The 14,843-nt window shown below is 31.9% G+C and overlaps 1 protein-coding gene across 1 annotated transcript; it reads right to left on the minus strand.

The window, feature by feature from the left end:
- Positions 1 to 2,350: 2,350 nt before the first annotated feature.
- LOC148600730 (collectin-12-like) lies at positions 2,351 to 5,277 on the minus strand. The gene is made up of 5 exons (XM_088556223.1): positions 5,170 to 5,277; positions 4,327 to 4,407; positions 3,471 to 3,568; positions 3,011 to 3,098; positions 2,351 to 2,630 (listed from the first exon to the last, which is right to left on the minus strand). The coding sequence occupies exons 1-5, from the start codon at positions 5,225 to 5,227 to the stop codon at positions 2,428 to 2,430; spliced, it is 528 nt and encodes a 175-aa protein (XP_088412349.1). The 5' UTR covers positions 5,228 to 5,277; the 3' UTR covers positions 2,351 to 2,427.
- Between the last annotated feature and the right edge of the window lie 9,566 nt (positions 5,278 to 14,843).

Raw genomic sequence — 14,843 nt, forward strand, 5'->3', positions numbered from 1 at the left:
AAAGAGGACAGGAAAAAAATAAGGGTAACAACATAATCGAAAATTTATTTGATCCATAATCAAGTCAAATCCTAAATGAATCTAACAAAATAGATATTACATCACAAGAGTAGCTTGTACCGCACTTATCATGGCTTGATACATGCATTTCAAACACAAGGGAGGGTTCAATCTAGGTTTTACAGTGCCTCAAACATCTCTTCAAATGAATAAGACCAGCCATGGGGTCAGCCTTAAAAGAATATCAAGGAACAGTAAACTGGATAAATATGTCATTGATTAAAAAAAATCAGCATTTGACACAATCTTGTTTTATTATTTTTTTTAAATTTTTTTCACGAATTACATGTATGTATTTGTATCTAGCTAATCAATAGAGTAACAAGGGTATAATGCTTTTTAGTTGGAATTTTAACTGAGCATAGTGGTAAAGAGTGTTGCAAAATCATTGGAAGCAATAATGTTTACGAATTATAAAAAAGGCTATATCGAATGTCATATTCATGTGTTTAAATTGAAACAAATAATTTTAAACAGAGTTGACTGACGGTGGACAGAATGTTAAAACTAAGTTTCTCGGGATATTCCACTGGAAAAAAATGAACGTATTATTAAGTGTCAGTCTTTCTAAGAATCAGGCAATGGGTGACACATGGTATAAAAAAGCATCATTTTGAAAGTGTAATTTGACTATTTACACAATCGGAATCAGGGAAAAAACAAAATTGTTCATATCATGTTTGTGCCTTGATATATCACTTCATTGAAATGCACCGTAAATGAACATTTAAACGACAGAAAACTATGTCAAAAACTTTATTTCGTAACATTATATTGAAAAAATTACGAGCAAATCCAATGATGCAAAGATCAAATTATAGTCTTTTCAAATATAGAAATCATCCTTGAGTAAATTTCCATTGTCAGATCTTTGGGGTTTTGACATGCATGGTTCTGATTATTTTTCCCATTTCGCATGATTCTTACAAATACGTACACTTCAGTGAATTTATCGTGCATGTTTGTTTCAGTTCATGTTTGACCTTACATTGAACGGGGATAGGTAGGGCCTTATCTAATTTAACCCCCTTAACAGACAAGCGCCTGTCAATAGTCAGAAGATGGTCATTTGTGTTTCTGTGTTCTTCTATTTTTAAGTTTATTTTTTTATAATTATATTGCATGTCGACGCTTTAATGGGATAAGGATAATATTATTATGTGGAAATTATATAGCTGCCATTTATTGATTTAAAAACGTATACGTAATACCACCATAGACAAAAAGAATAATGAATCTTTGAACAGTGCCCACGTTTGAAATATAAAAAAACAAAACAAATAATACAAATGAAATATAGTTGAAATAGAAAAAAAAGAATATTGGCCCATATTTTCGGCCTTACGGTTTTCGTCAGGGGCAAAAATTATTCAAAAGAAAATTGACAACTGCCAATCCACATGACAGAGACAAGGTGCCCTTTGAAATTGATCTTCATCGTGTGAAGATGTGTCAAGTTCAAGAGGATAAAAATATAAAATTATAAGTGTGCTGTCAAAAAGCAACTATAAAACAGGTTATGGTGATTAAATACCATCGGTTTTGACATTTATTCCAAATTGGCGGGCATAGTGTTGTCGACACTGTGGTTTGCCTCCCCACCGACAGGACAACCCTTACCATTTGTGTTCTACAAAACGATCACCTAATAGTTGCTCACAGGATGGTGTGCTTTTGTAACTGGCAGGAGTGGCGTCTGGAGGCAATCTTGGAAACTCTTCAGACTATTTTCTTTTATAAAAGCAGTAATTGGAAGCAAATCGTTGCATACTGTTGACGTGTATTTATCTTTAAAACGAATACATAAGGCAACCAAGTTTCTAGCGGACATCAAAGAAATGTAACTCAGGGACAAAGACTAGACATGGAAAACAGATACACACAGCAAAAAACATAAAATAAACAAAATAAAAAAAAAAAACACTGAGTAAAAGAGCAACTCGACCTCCTCTACAAATTGAGAGCATTGGTATACTTGATCTTAAGATTTGATCTCCGATGCGAATTTAATACTTAACATATTGTATTTTTTAAGCTTCGTATTACTTTCCGAATGAGCTTTGAACTTTTTTTGTTTTTTGTTATTATTTCATGGGACTAGAAGCAATAGTGTGGACCAATATGCCATAATAAATTGATAGTGAGAACATTACTTAAATATGGACCTTGCTCATATCACAATAAAAAAGCGTGCAAATTTTAATGTTTTGTACATCAACAACTCATAATGCATTCATATTATAAACCATTGCATATATGTAGTGACACACCAGACACATTAACAGTGACACATGTTAAATATGTTTTATTCAAAACATTATTTGTTGATGCTGTTGCTGTTCTTCATGTCGATAAAGCATTATCTGCTTAAGGTTGAATTTCGCATATGAACCGTTGTGCGATGCTACAAGTAGGTAGTTGGTAGGCAAACCATTGTTTCCTTTGGGTAAGACTTGCGCAGTAAATGCGGCCAACTGGATTAGAAGTGAACCAGTTCATGTAGGTCACAGGTTCACCTGACAACCATCGCCACATACCTCTAACACGGGCAAGTCCAATATACCAAGCCTCTACAAAAGTTCACAATAACATATTTTAAATCAAGGAACGAGAATGAACGAAAAAAACAATAACATATGCAAATGAGTTATTATTGGACAAAACGCTCTATAGAAGAAATAGATCTTTATCTATAGAAAATATTAATAAACGATTGTTTTATTTTAAATTTGAGAAGTTTTGGTCGTCCGTCAAGAATAAGAAGCGAGAGTATCAAGAGTGTCTTTAAACTTCCAAAATGCGTTTAAAATTCAATAGCCACTTATAAAGAGGGTGTATGTCGACTTATGTATTTGATAGCACATCCCAAATTTTATATCTGTCTTGTTTATACATGGACTATCTCTTATGACATACGTAAATGTCCAAATTATTTCAATCTTATACATACCTGTTGATCCTGTATTTGCATTTATAAAATTCTGTTCTGTAGCGCTATTAATTGCAACGAGAGTTCCACATGCACTCTTACAAGCTGCCTGAAAAAAAGAGTATTGAATGAAGTGGTAAATCAATCTACTCATTCAGTGTTGAAGCTTTTATAAAGGTATCTACACAATCTTGCTTTGGATGAATCTGTTAATCTTATTTTATTTGGGTTTGTTGTCATTATTGGATCATTGTGTTTTTTGTATTTGTTATATATATATATATATATCAGCTAAAGGTCTAAAGTCCAGAGTGGCTGGCTTCCATAAACAAAAATGATGTGACATTTTGTTAAACACTTTGGAGGTTTTTAAATCTTAAACCATCCAACAAATTGAGTTCGTCAATATTTGAGTATATAGAGGACTAATATAGAGAGCAATCTTAGAAGAAATCGTATCAAACTTAACTCCAAAACGTACCTGTGCTGCCATGAAATTCAACTTGATTGCACTAAATATGTAATTTTTACCCGCATATGACAGCGTTTTTGCATTTGGATCAAACACCCTTGGGACACCTGGAAAAAGAGTGTTATCGGGTATCAAACAGTACTAAATTAAAATTCAATTAATGTGTCAATTTTCCACAAACTAACCATCATAAAAATGGACATCAAAATCATAAGAAGATAGACACTTATTACTCTATTAATTCCTCGCTAATATATAAAAAAAACAACTGTAATACTTTATGTCGTATTTTATCTATATTGTTTAAGATAGGAAAGTTTTTTGTGACAACACACTACATAATTATACTGAAAATATTGAAATACATTGTATTGTAATATTGATAATGTCCAATTTGTTTGTTTCCAAAATTTCATTTGGACGATCAAGCTTAATTTTCTTTAAAAAAGATGAGCATCTGAGTAAAGTTTTAATTTTCTATAAGTTTGTTATAAGAAACACATAAAGACATATTTATTCATCGGAAAACGATTCTAAATCAAGAACACTTACAATATTGTGTATTGAATTTACATATATTTATCAATTTTACTCACATTAACCCATAATTGACTATAATTCAAATATAATCATTTCCCCTGAGTGGTATATGTATTTTACACATGTCTAGCTATTAATTTCTCTCTTTTAAAACAAAGTAAGGATTTTCATATAAGCGCCAAAGCAATTAATGTTCTCTTAATACACAAATTTCCTCACCGCAAAACTGGCACTGTAAACGGTAAATGTACATCAACCGTACAAGCAATTAAAACAAGACAGGTTGTTGTGCTTAACATATAAAACAAAAATACACTTCACTCACATTGATGGGGACCATGGGGACCGTGATACCTGTAACGCCTCCATGGTCTTCTCCAGCCTCCCCAGCCTCCCCAGCCGTGCCCTACAAATAATCGATAATTAAAATTGTTTTGCTTTGTTTTTTATTGTTTCTTGTAGTTGTTTTAATAATATGCATTGATTTAAACATGGTTAACAAAATTTAATATATATGTATATCACCAGAAGTAATTTTGACTTTAATGATTTTAATTTTATTTTTCTTAAATCATATTTAAACTCCAAAAACAACAAAAAAGTAGCAGATACTATACAAGAGTTCGGCAAACAGACGTCATGATGAAAGACTACTTAATAATCAAATTAGTATACATGTCTTGTCATATCTTTTTATCAAACAAAAGATATTCAAAGGATAAAAAATTACTCAAGGAATAAAGACGCTCGCTACACAGATCGTGAAAAAGTCACAATAACAAAATAACAAAGAAAAAATGTAAACCAGAAAAAACACGGGACTCCACTAAAGTCTGGGCGTATCCGCAAGAAACTACACCACATTGGTTATGAAATAACACTGGGTAGACGGAAGAAATAAGGAAAACTATGAAAATGTGGCAAAAAAACTGTGTTGATAGTGTAGCTCTAGATAGATAAAGCTTCATCCTCCATAATTTGTTATAACTCTTATCTTAAAGCAACAAAAGCCTGTTCCAGAAGCCAAATTGAAAAAAAAGTCAAGCACGGAAAACAAAAAAAAAAACAAAAACAAAAACAAAAAAAAACGCGTAGTTTTGGAAAACAGTCAAAAGTTCAGCAAATATAAAATACAATACCTTCAATCTTTGCAATACATTTTACTAACCTTCGGAGAATTCGAAAATCACCGCGATGAACACAACAAAGACCAACAACTTAAACATCTCTCTCCAGCATTAATAAACATTGATTTACCATGTGTGTTTATATAATAAATTGTAAGGAAATCTTCAGCAATATGTTGCTTCATATTTGCATATTTTGGATGATTGAAGTTTAAAAACATAGGATTGGGGATATTTATTAAATGGCTATGATTTCCGGAACAGAAATAAACCCTGTGAGTTTTTTTATATTATTAGAAACATCAGTAATTCAATATTGATTCGTTATTTTAATGTAAGAGGAATCAAGGGAAATAAGATTCCAGCGGAAATCAACAGAATGTTATCCAGGGGCAAAGACCAGACTTGGCAAAAAGATACACACGACAAAGAATATTTATATAAAACACACCAAAATAAAACATACAATGTTTTCCTCTAGATGTAAAAACGGCAACAAAATGTTAAAGTTAAATTATTTGAACTTCGAAAATAAAATAAATTAAGTAAAATCAAGCACATTAAAACAAATATAAATTGGGTAACTAATTGAAAGAGCAACCAAGGGAACAAGGTTATAGCGGTAGTCGAAAGAATGAAATCCAGGGACAAAGACCACAAAGAGTGAATAAACAAAATATACTCACGAGTGTCGTAGAACGTCTAGTATTAACGGGTGTGTGTGGAACTTGTTCCGCGCGCGAGTTAAATCTTAATGAGATCCTGGAGGGAGTGTTTATAATTTGGTTATTCACGATAGCCAATTAGTTATCCTATTTATTATATAGATATTCTACACTGTTTTTGTTGTTATTTTCAACATTAAATTCAAATTTGTAAACGGCGGATTGATAAACATGTTGTGAGTTTTTGTGACGTTTCGGCGGGAGAATGTGCGAGAGTGAAATTACTGAATTTATTTCACAGAGCGAATTATCCAAAATGTTTTCCCTGGAAATATGTGGTATATTACTGCTATCTATATAATAATAGTACAGAATGTACCCTTGTTTATCTTCTAAATGGTGGAAAATGTTTCGGTCATTTGGTGATGTGAATATGAAAGCAGACGAATAACGTTACAATAAGGTGTTGAGTGTATTTAAAAAACATGTAATTGTATACGTTTTGATTAGTTTGAGCCTTTTTTTCTGATGCTGATCAAGAGATTCAGTTGAAATACTTTTTATCCTAAATTACAGCTTCATTGCTTTTAGCGTATGTTTTTAAAAAGCCGTGTGAAAATCGTGTGAAATAAACAAGTCCAAATTACACCACAATTCCAGAATCGATGCGAGGTTGCACATTTGCGATGCAAATTTGGTCGCTCCCTCAGCGGGATACGAACCCTTCTCTTCCCTGACATCTATGGCAACACCGCCTGCACTAAGTCCAAAGCTCTAGACCTCTAGGATAACTAGGCTATATAAAAATATAGCTTTCGTTAACCGAGTGGTACTTCCTCGTACGTAAATCTAGAGCGCAAACGTTAGTATATGATGTAAATGAATAGGACAACCTCTGATGGTGTCATGCAAGACAATAGTGGATCTGTAACAGTATACAAATATAGCCACGATATATATGAGGCTGAAAATTCTTCACTATGTTATAACTGTCAAATTTGCGAAGAAAATTTTTGGTCGTTCTCTCAGCTGGACTCGAACTCGTATCGCTGTGGCATCCGTGGCAACACCGCCTGCACAAAACCCAGTTCTAACATCGTTGGGAATTTTTTAGACCCTTAAATATATATATATATAACAATTATCAATAAATCTGAATCTTATTGCCGCGGTGTCACCCTTTCACTTCTAAACCATGTGTTTTAAATTTTTGGTAATGATATCAAAGTTGTGGAGATCCTGCTCGATGCGAGGATAGATCTCAGATTGCATCTTACAGATCTGCTTTCATGTACCTGTTGAAAGGTTGTTTTGCTTCGCAAACATACTTCAGACCACATCGGCACTTGAAAATGTATGTAGTGTTTTCAGTTTTGCACGTCACGTTGCAACAATTGGTTTATTCCTTTCCAGTGTAGTAGCTTTTTGATGTTTGAGTCTGCAATATTTGTGTACAGGTCTTTCATCTTTGATCTCATCATGGTTGACTCTTATCAGTTGTTATATTTTATTTAGTCTAAAATGAAATCTCTACTATTACCAGGGTATCTTATACTTCCAAATTCGAATGAAGTAGCTGGTAGAGGTTGCTGGAGAGTAAGGCAGCACAAAAAGGAACCCTTTATCTTTTTTTTGAATTTGTAGTCCATTAGGTCATTACGGCTGATGCAAATAACGCGTTCAAAACTAAAAAAAACTTACGGGTGCACCTGGTCCATGGTCCCAGTTTTTTTTAGTGGAGTTCGATCTGCTCATTTGCTTTTGTTACTTTGTATGTATGATTTTATGTCTGTTTTCCATGTCTGGTCTTTGTCCCTGGATTACATTCTTTTGACTACCGCTATAACCTTGGTTCACTTGATTACTCTTTCAACATTCACCATCTATGTCTGCTGGTTTGAAGACCAAAATATCAAATTGATACAAGGAAGACATGTAAACGTATAGATAGGTCTGAAAAATACCCAACGATGTTAGAACTGTCAAATTTGCGATTCAAAGTTTTGGTCCTTCCCTCCGCGGGACTTGAACTCGTACCGCTGTGACATTTATGGCAACACCGCCTGCACAAAGTCCAGCGCCCTAGACCACTCGGCCAGCTAGGCTATATAAAAATAAAGCTTTCGCTGGCTGGGTCATTCCTCCTCGTAGGATTAATCTAGGGCTGTAACTTAGTACACGATGTATGGTAGTACGGGACAGTTCATATAGATGTTATTATGTAGGATAGAGGATCAAATTAATGATGCATGTCACAACAAATCAATATTATACAAACGTCTCACGCTACACTGCACCATCGGATCAAATTGATACAGGGAAGATACATGTGTATGTAAACGTATAGAAAAGTCTGAAAAATTCCCATCGATGTTAGAACTGTCAGATTTGTTGCCATAGATGTCACAGCGATACACGCATTGACAAAAGTATTGGCCGATATTTTCATAAACTACTTCACAGAAAAAAGAAATAATTAATAGCCGCCAACGCTTTCATCATCAAACATATTTGAATATAAATATAATTACAGTATATGAAATCAACATGAACCGTATTCGAACGATTACAAAAGTTAATCCAAGTATTACAAGACTAGGGGAGAAGAACTTGAAAAATAAACTAAAATTACGCACATATAGAAACAAAAGGTACATGAGCAACTTGGACTCCATAGAAAACTCTGAAACCAGATGAATCGGTAAGGTAGGCGTCCTTTGATATTTTTATAAACGACAAAAATAACACTTCCAAGATAACAGAAATTGGAAAAGAAGGATCGGATAGGCATGTGTTAGAATGTTTTAAATGTATTGAAATTTTCTCTATCTTCTTAAATTCCAGGCTTTTTAACTTCCTAATCAATACTGAATAAATGCCTAAACTGCTTACATTTTACTTGCCATTTCTTTACAAAATCATTCTTATATCATGATAGACGTAGAAATTATTTAGGAATCTCAGTAAACTATGTCCCTTCAAAATAATTTTTCATTCTGTGTTTAAAAACTTGTCCACTACATACATCAGTTTAAAGTATATATCATTTATATGGCTGCCATGATATAAACATAATATTAGGTTCTACATGTAGAGAGTTGAGAGTAGCTGTAACTCTTTATTAATTTAGAAAATCACATGACAAATGCCTAATATAATGGATAATGGATAAACAATAAGCAGTCAAACAACTGCAAATCTATAAACGTGCTCAGTCAGAAATTAAAATTAATCTATTGTTTGAGTTTATTCATAACTAAGAAGCTTCGTGCATTTAGTGTAATGTGTACGTTGAGACACAAATGCATGTCCTATTAGCAAAATCCGATTGGCGTATATAAATTGGCCTTTGATAACATAAATTGTAGGACTATTTTACCTAATGTTAAGGAAGAGGGATTTAGTTTAAACTGTGTTTAAATTTTCCCTATTAAAATCATCGATTTTTTTTTTGTTCAAGTTTGAGGTTGATAAAATATTTTGTCGAATGAATCATAAAACATTTAGTTCTAATATTAGTCAAAAAATATATTGTAACACATGGCTTCCTTTTTTATTAAGTGATCTAACGATAAAATATTTGAACGCCGATAATATGCAGCCGTGTTTCAAAGCTAAATATCATATCGAAGAGTAATCAAGGGAACCAAGTTTATATCAGTAATCAAAAGAATGTAATCCAGGTGCAAAGAGCAGACATGGAAAACAGACATACACAACAAGAATATAAAGTAACAAAGATTCAAAACCTTTTGAAACTCTTTACTTTATTTGATTTGAATAAAATAGATTGTGAACTTCCGTTTCATTATTTTTTTTTTGTTTAATGAATGGATAATTGCTGTAGAAGAGTTAATTCAATAATTCAAACAGATTTTAATAGTTCGTTTTATTTTTGCGTTTCCCATAACTGCTGTACGTTTTTTTTTTTTTGGGAGGGTCAAGTGCTCACAAACATGCTTAACCCCACTGCATACTTAATGTCTGTCCTAAGCCAAGAAGCTGTAATCCAAACGTTGTCGGTTGGATTTTTATTCATTGTTATTTCGTTTTGCTTTTCTTTTTCTTTATAGATTAGGTAGATTTTTTCCTTTTATTTATAATCTAATTTAATTTGTTTTATAACTTTTTTACAGCTTGCTTAATGCTATGGGTTTTTCGACCGTAAGGTGACCTGTAAATGTTGGATTGTTCGTTGGTTGATATTTCATGGATGACTGTCTCAATCATACAACAAATATATTTTTTTTTATGAAATTAAAGAAAATATAGCTATATATACCTTAATCTAATTCCATTTGTTGTAGAATTCTTTTACAGCTTGCTTAATGCTATGGGTTTTGCCGATCACTAAAGACCGTAAGGTGACCTGTAAATGTTTGATTGTTCGTTGGTTGATATTTCATGGATGACTGTCTCAATCATACAACAAATATATATTTTTTTTATGAAATTAAAGAAAATATAGGTATATATACCTTACGATCTCTAACCCTTTAAATAAATATGTAAATTACATCATTTCTACAAATCATATTAATGTTTCGCCAAAAATGTTCATAAAATCATCTTTCAAATAACATTGTAAATATTGCCCATGAACAGGATTGTATGTAATGTACTGATTTGTCTATCTAAATTTCAGCGATGGAAAGGATACTTTGTATAGTTATGTCAATAACCTTGTTTCTCCCGTTTCATTGTTTTTTATTGTATTATTTAAATAATATGGCCCTAATCAGGTGTTTGAGCAGTGGTTATACACACCATCAATTGATTAGTAAAAATATTGTTTTACCTAATAATGTTAGAGGATTTATCATTTGTTTTATATTTTAATCTATTTTCTTTTTATCTTCTTTTTAAATCAACTAGAACAAATATTACAATTAACATCAGTCATTGTGATTTATCAATACATATTAGATTTCCGCTGTAAATATTTAAAGATGGAATTTACTCCCGTTCCTGATATATCAGTGTTTTCACAGGAAGTGTCTGCAAAACATCATATTGGTTAAGTGCAAATATTTATTTATCATTCGTTGCTTTTTGTTCCCACTAAGGTTGAAGACGGAATTTCCTTTAATTTTAGTGGAAACATATTGTTTTTGTCTTTGTTTCAAAAGATATGTTAGTGCTTATTTATTTGCTTAATTTTATACAACAAATAATGAAATAGAAGCCTTTTAAGGTTTACTTGAATAGGAAGCATTTACAATTTTCAGGATATTAAATGCATAAGACCAAAAAACAAAAAAAAAAAAACACTTTCTCCCACTTAAATCACAAACCATACTACATACATTACACATATCTGCTTTGTGGAACAAAATGAAGGCAACATAGTTAGAGAATATAAATTGTAGTCAAAATATGAAGTGCTATTCCACCTAGGAATCAGGCAGTGTGTGAATAATGGTGGAAAAAAAACACAAGTGTTTCCATGCAATATTATTCACAATGGTTTCTCAAATGTTGGCATTCATTTTTGTTTAATTGTCAGTAATTCTAGGCATACATTAGATGACATGCGGTGTAAATTTATCATTTAACGGAGATACGTTATTTTTCCATATCGTTCTACTGTAATTTTAACCTCGCTTTTCTGCATTTTCGACAACGTCTAAGACTTTCATCAGACCATAAACTATGTGTCCTTATTGTCAAATTGATGAATATTTTTCTTTGAGCATCATTCATACAGATTCCAGAACACAACACATGTACATAAGACGTATTATGTATGACTACAGAAAAGGATTATCGATTCTTTTAGTTTATTTCCAGACAATTTTTCAATTTTTCTTTACGCATGCATAGGTTGTCAAGCCATTAGATGTATAGAAGGAAATGTTAATGAGTAAAACTGAACATTCTCTCCGTCTCTACTTATTTCAAACCACAAATCAAAATAAAAAAAAAGGTAACTGAAACAAGAGTGGTTTATGACATTGTAAATAGAAAGTTTGTCCAAGGAAATAATGTATTTAATCGATATTAATGCGTAACCAATCGTTTATATTAATTTAATTTAAATGAACGATTTTCGACAAACCAGAATTCCATATGCCTGTTATATTTGATTTTATCTAAGATATGAGTTTTTCACTGCTTTTTTATGATGCATGTGGTGACTGCTGCTTAACTTTGTTAAGTTAAGTTTAATTCCGTGACTACACTCAAGAAAAGTGAATATATTCCTTGATTTAATCCGACATTAGAATGAAGTGTTGGAAAACTACAAAACATGTTTCACAAATGTATTAAGCTTTGATGTTGTCAATGAAGTTTCTTTGTGAATGACTGATAAAATGTAAACACTTCTTTTCATGGAGTGCAAAATATTGCAGCACAATGTGATTGCTTCATATTTTATTGAAAATGAAGATGAAACACAAGAAACTTCCATAAAGAAACCAAACGTACAAAATGTCCTTTTATCGATCTATAAGCATTGAATAACTAAGAACAATTACTGTGCCCAGATAAAGTAATTGTTTTTGAGGAGGGTTGTTGTTTGTTTGTTTGTTTTGTTTTGTTTTGTTTTGTTTTTTTTTGTTTTGTTTTTTTGTATTTTTTGTGTGTGTGTGTGTTTTGTATTTTTTGTATTATTTTTTTTTGTGTCCTTTTGTTTTTGTTTTTGACTTTTTTATTGATTTTCATTATCATTTGTTTCTTTCTGTTCATTTTATTTTTTATCTGACATCAATATCTACAAAATACACAACGGAATTCGCCTTTAAACGACTGTGATCTGAAAGGTCAACTGACACGTTATAAAAAAAGGTCGTAGCAATTTCAAGTTTCTTCTTTTTGTTTTCCTGTTGTCTAAACCTTTAACACATATTATTGCGATTGCTTTTATTATTTAAGAACGATCACCTTAATGTTCGGGGTCACTAAATGTAACATATTAAAATGTATTCTTTTTTCGGAGGCGCAGAACAACCCGAGGCTTCTTCATTTAATTCGGTCTGAAATGCTTAATTTTTAACAAACAAACAAAAATCCAAATATTTAATCTTTATGATCATTTACAAAAATAATAAAAATTAGAATAAAGCATATATATGCACATACTTTCTAAATCTTAGAATTTGAACATTTCCTTATTGTGTGTCGGAAATTCAAAATATTACTAACATCTGTTAAATTACTATTTCCGTACAAATACATGCCTGCATAAGGAAACATATTCGACAAACGTCAGCGTTCGATTTATCTTCAATATGGGTATTTTATTTACGCATGATTTATTTTTAAAAACTGGCTATCCATATTCAGTCATGCTGCATTTATCTTACATTTATTGCTGGTTACTTTAATCGTTTTGTATCTGTGTAAAACTTTTAAAATCTTTTTTAAGCTATTTTGTATTATTTGCCGTCATACAAAAGAATAAAACAAATTTGAAACAGACAAGGAAAAGTTCATTGATTAAATATATAAATACCACACATTGTTATTTAATAAAATGTAGGAAGAAGATAAGTCCAAAACAATTAATTACAGAATAAAGTATGTTTTTTTGTCAATGTAAACATCGGAATAAATACTGAGACGTCAATAATACCATAAATACTCTAAAATCAAAGGTCATACAAAATAAAACAGGAAACAGTGATTATACATTAAAAAGCAAACAGAGCAAAATAAAATGTATGCAGAATAATAGTTACTTCGGGTTAGTTCACTCACTTTATTATAAAAGATAGTATCTATAGTAACTAACGTTTGTTAATTGACAAGATAAATTTTAAGAGAAATGTGTTTACTTTACATTTAAATAAACTTGTTTGCGGAAAAGGGGGATGGGTAGTGCGGTTAAGTGTCATTTCAACGTGATGTTATTCCCCTAGAAACATTTTTGGTCCATTTGTGCGGAAGCCAATTTTGAAAATTATACCTATTTCTATCTCCCTTTTCCCATCTAAAATAGAACTGCAACCCCCTTTTATGCTTAAATACGTTAACTGATACCTGGTTTCTGTTATGCCTGCATCTATTTATATATTTATCTTTATCCTAAAGCATTTTAGGGCTTCGCCCTCGCCCCTTTCCCTTATTCAACTTAAAGCAATGCTCGTCTATTTCATTTCAATATTATAGCGAGACCAATAGGGTGCGTTTTTTTTTATAATTTTAAAACACAAAAATCTTGAATTGATACCATATAATAAAATATAAAACATTCACTCTTTATAAATCCTATAAGTAGTCCTATTTGTTTTCAAGGACGTTTAAAATATATCAAATGAATCAAGATTTCCGAGTACAGAGACGGGACTTTCTCCATGTACATTTGTATGTAGTGATACTATAGTATGCTATGGAATATCTTTTTTTTTCTGTTTTACTGTTTTTGTTTTCTTTAGCGCGATTGTACTACACGCCAAACCTGGTACACATGTTGCCCGTAATGTTACCACTCACGAGAAGTAGTGGAATTTGATTCAAAGATTTAGAAGTCTATACTTTTGTATATTTTGCGTTTGTTTTAGTTTCAATTAGAATGCCACTATACCCACGTAAAAGGTAGGCTGATAATTTCAAACTTCTTGTTTCTGATTTTATTTCTTTTATTACCTGAAAGACGTTCATGTAAGTACATCCCACATTCTGATGGTCTTATATCATACTCCATACGCAGGAGCCGAAGGGAAAGTTGACAATTCTGAATAAAAAGTCACCACGTTTGTCGTAAAGTTTGGTCAATAGTTTTCCTTTACCATCGATTTCTAAGTGTAGGTCAAGATATGTGGCTGACTTCACAGTGTCTGTAGTGTCTTTTATCTCAAGTTCTTTGGGGTAGATGCGATGTATCAAATCCCCGAAATTAGGATTGTTTAAAGATAACACGTCATCTATATAGCGGAAACTGAGATTGAAGGATCTAGCCAAACAATATTCTTTCTTTCTGATCAGATCAGCTATAAAGTCATCCTCATAAGAGTGAAGGAATAGGTCAACTAGTAAAGGAGCACAATTTGTTCCAATTGGAAGGCCGACCGTTTGTTGAAAAACACGTCCACCACACTGGAGAAATA

Source organism: Perna viridis, chromosome 12 (assembly GCF_037379345.1).
Source record: "Perna viridis isolate PV_CMFRI_1.1 ecotype Kerala chromosome 12, ASM3737934v1, whole genome shotgun sequence".
NCBI lineage: Eukaryota > Metazoa > Mollusca > Bivalvia > Mytilida > Mytilidae > Perna > Perna viridis.

What these genes read in the sequence shown, in the direction of transcription:
- LOC148600730 (XM_088556223.1), bottom strand. Translation starts at nt 5,227, where the DNA reads ATGTTTAAGTTGTTGGTCTTTGTTGTGTTCATCGCGGTGATTTTCGAA. An exon ending in TCCCCATGGTCCCCATCAAT is followed by an intron (nt 3,569 to 4,326) that starts GTGAGTGAAGTG and finishes CTCTTTTTCCAG; the next exon opens with GTGTCCCAAGGGTGTTTGAT. An exon ending in TGCAAATACAGGATCAACAG is followed by an intron (nt 2,631 to 3,010) that starts GTATGTATAAGA and finishes GAACTTTTGTAG; the next exon opens with AGGCTTGGTATATTGGACTT.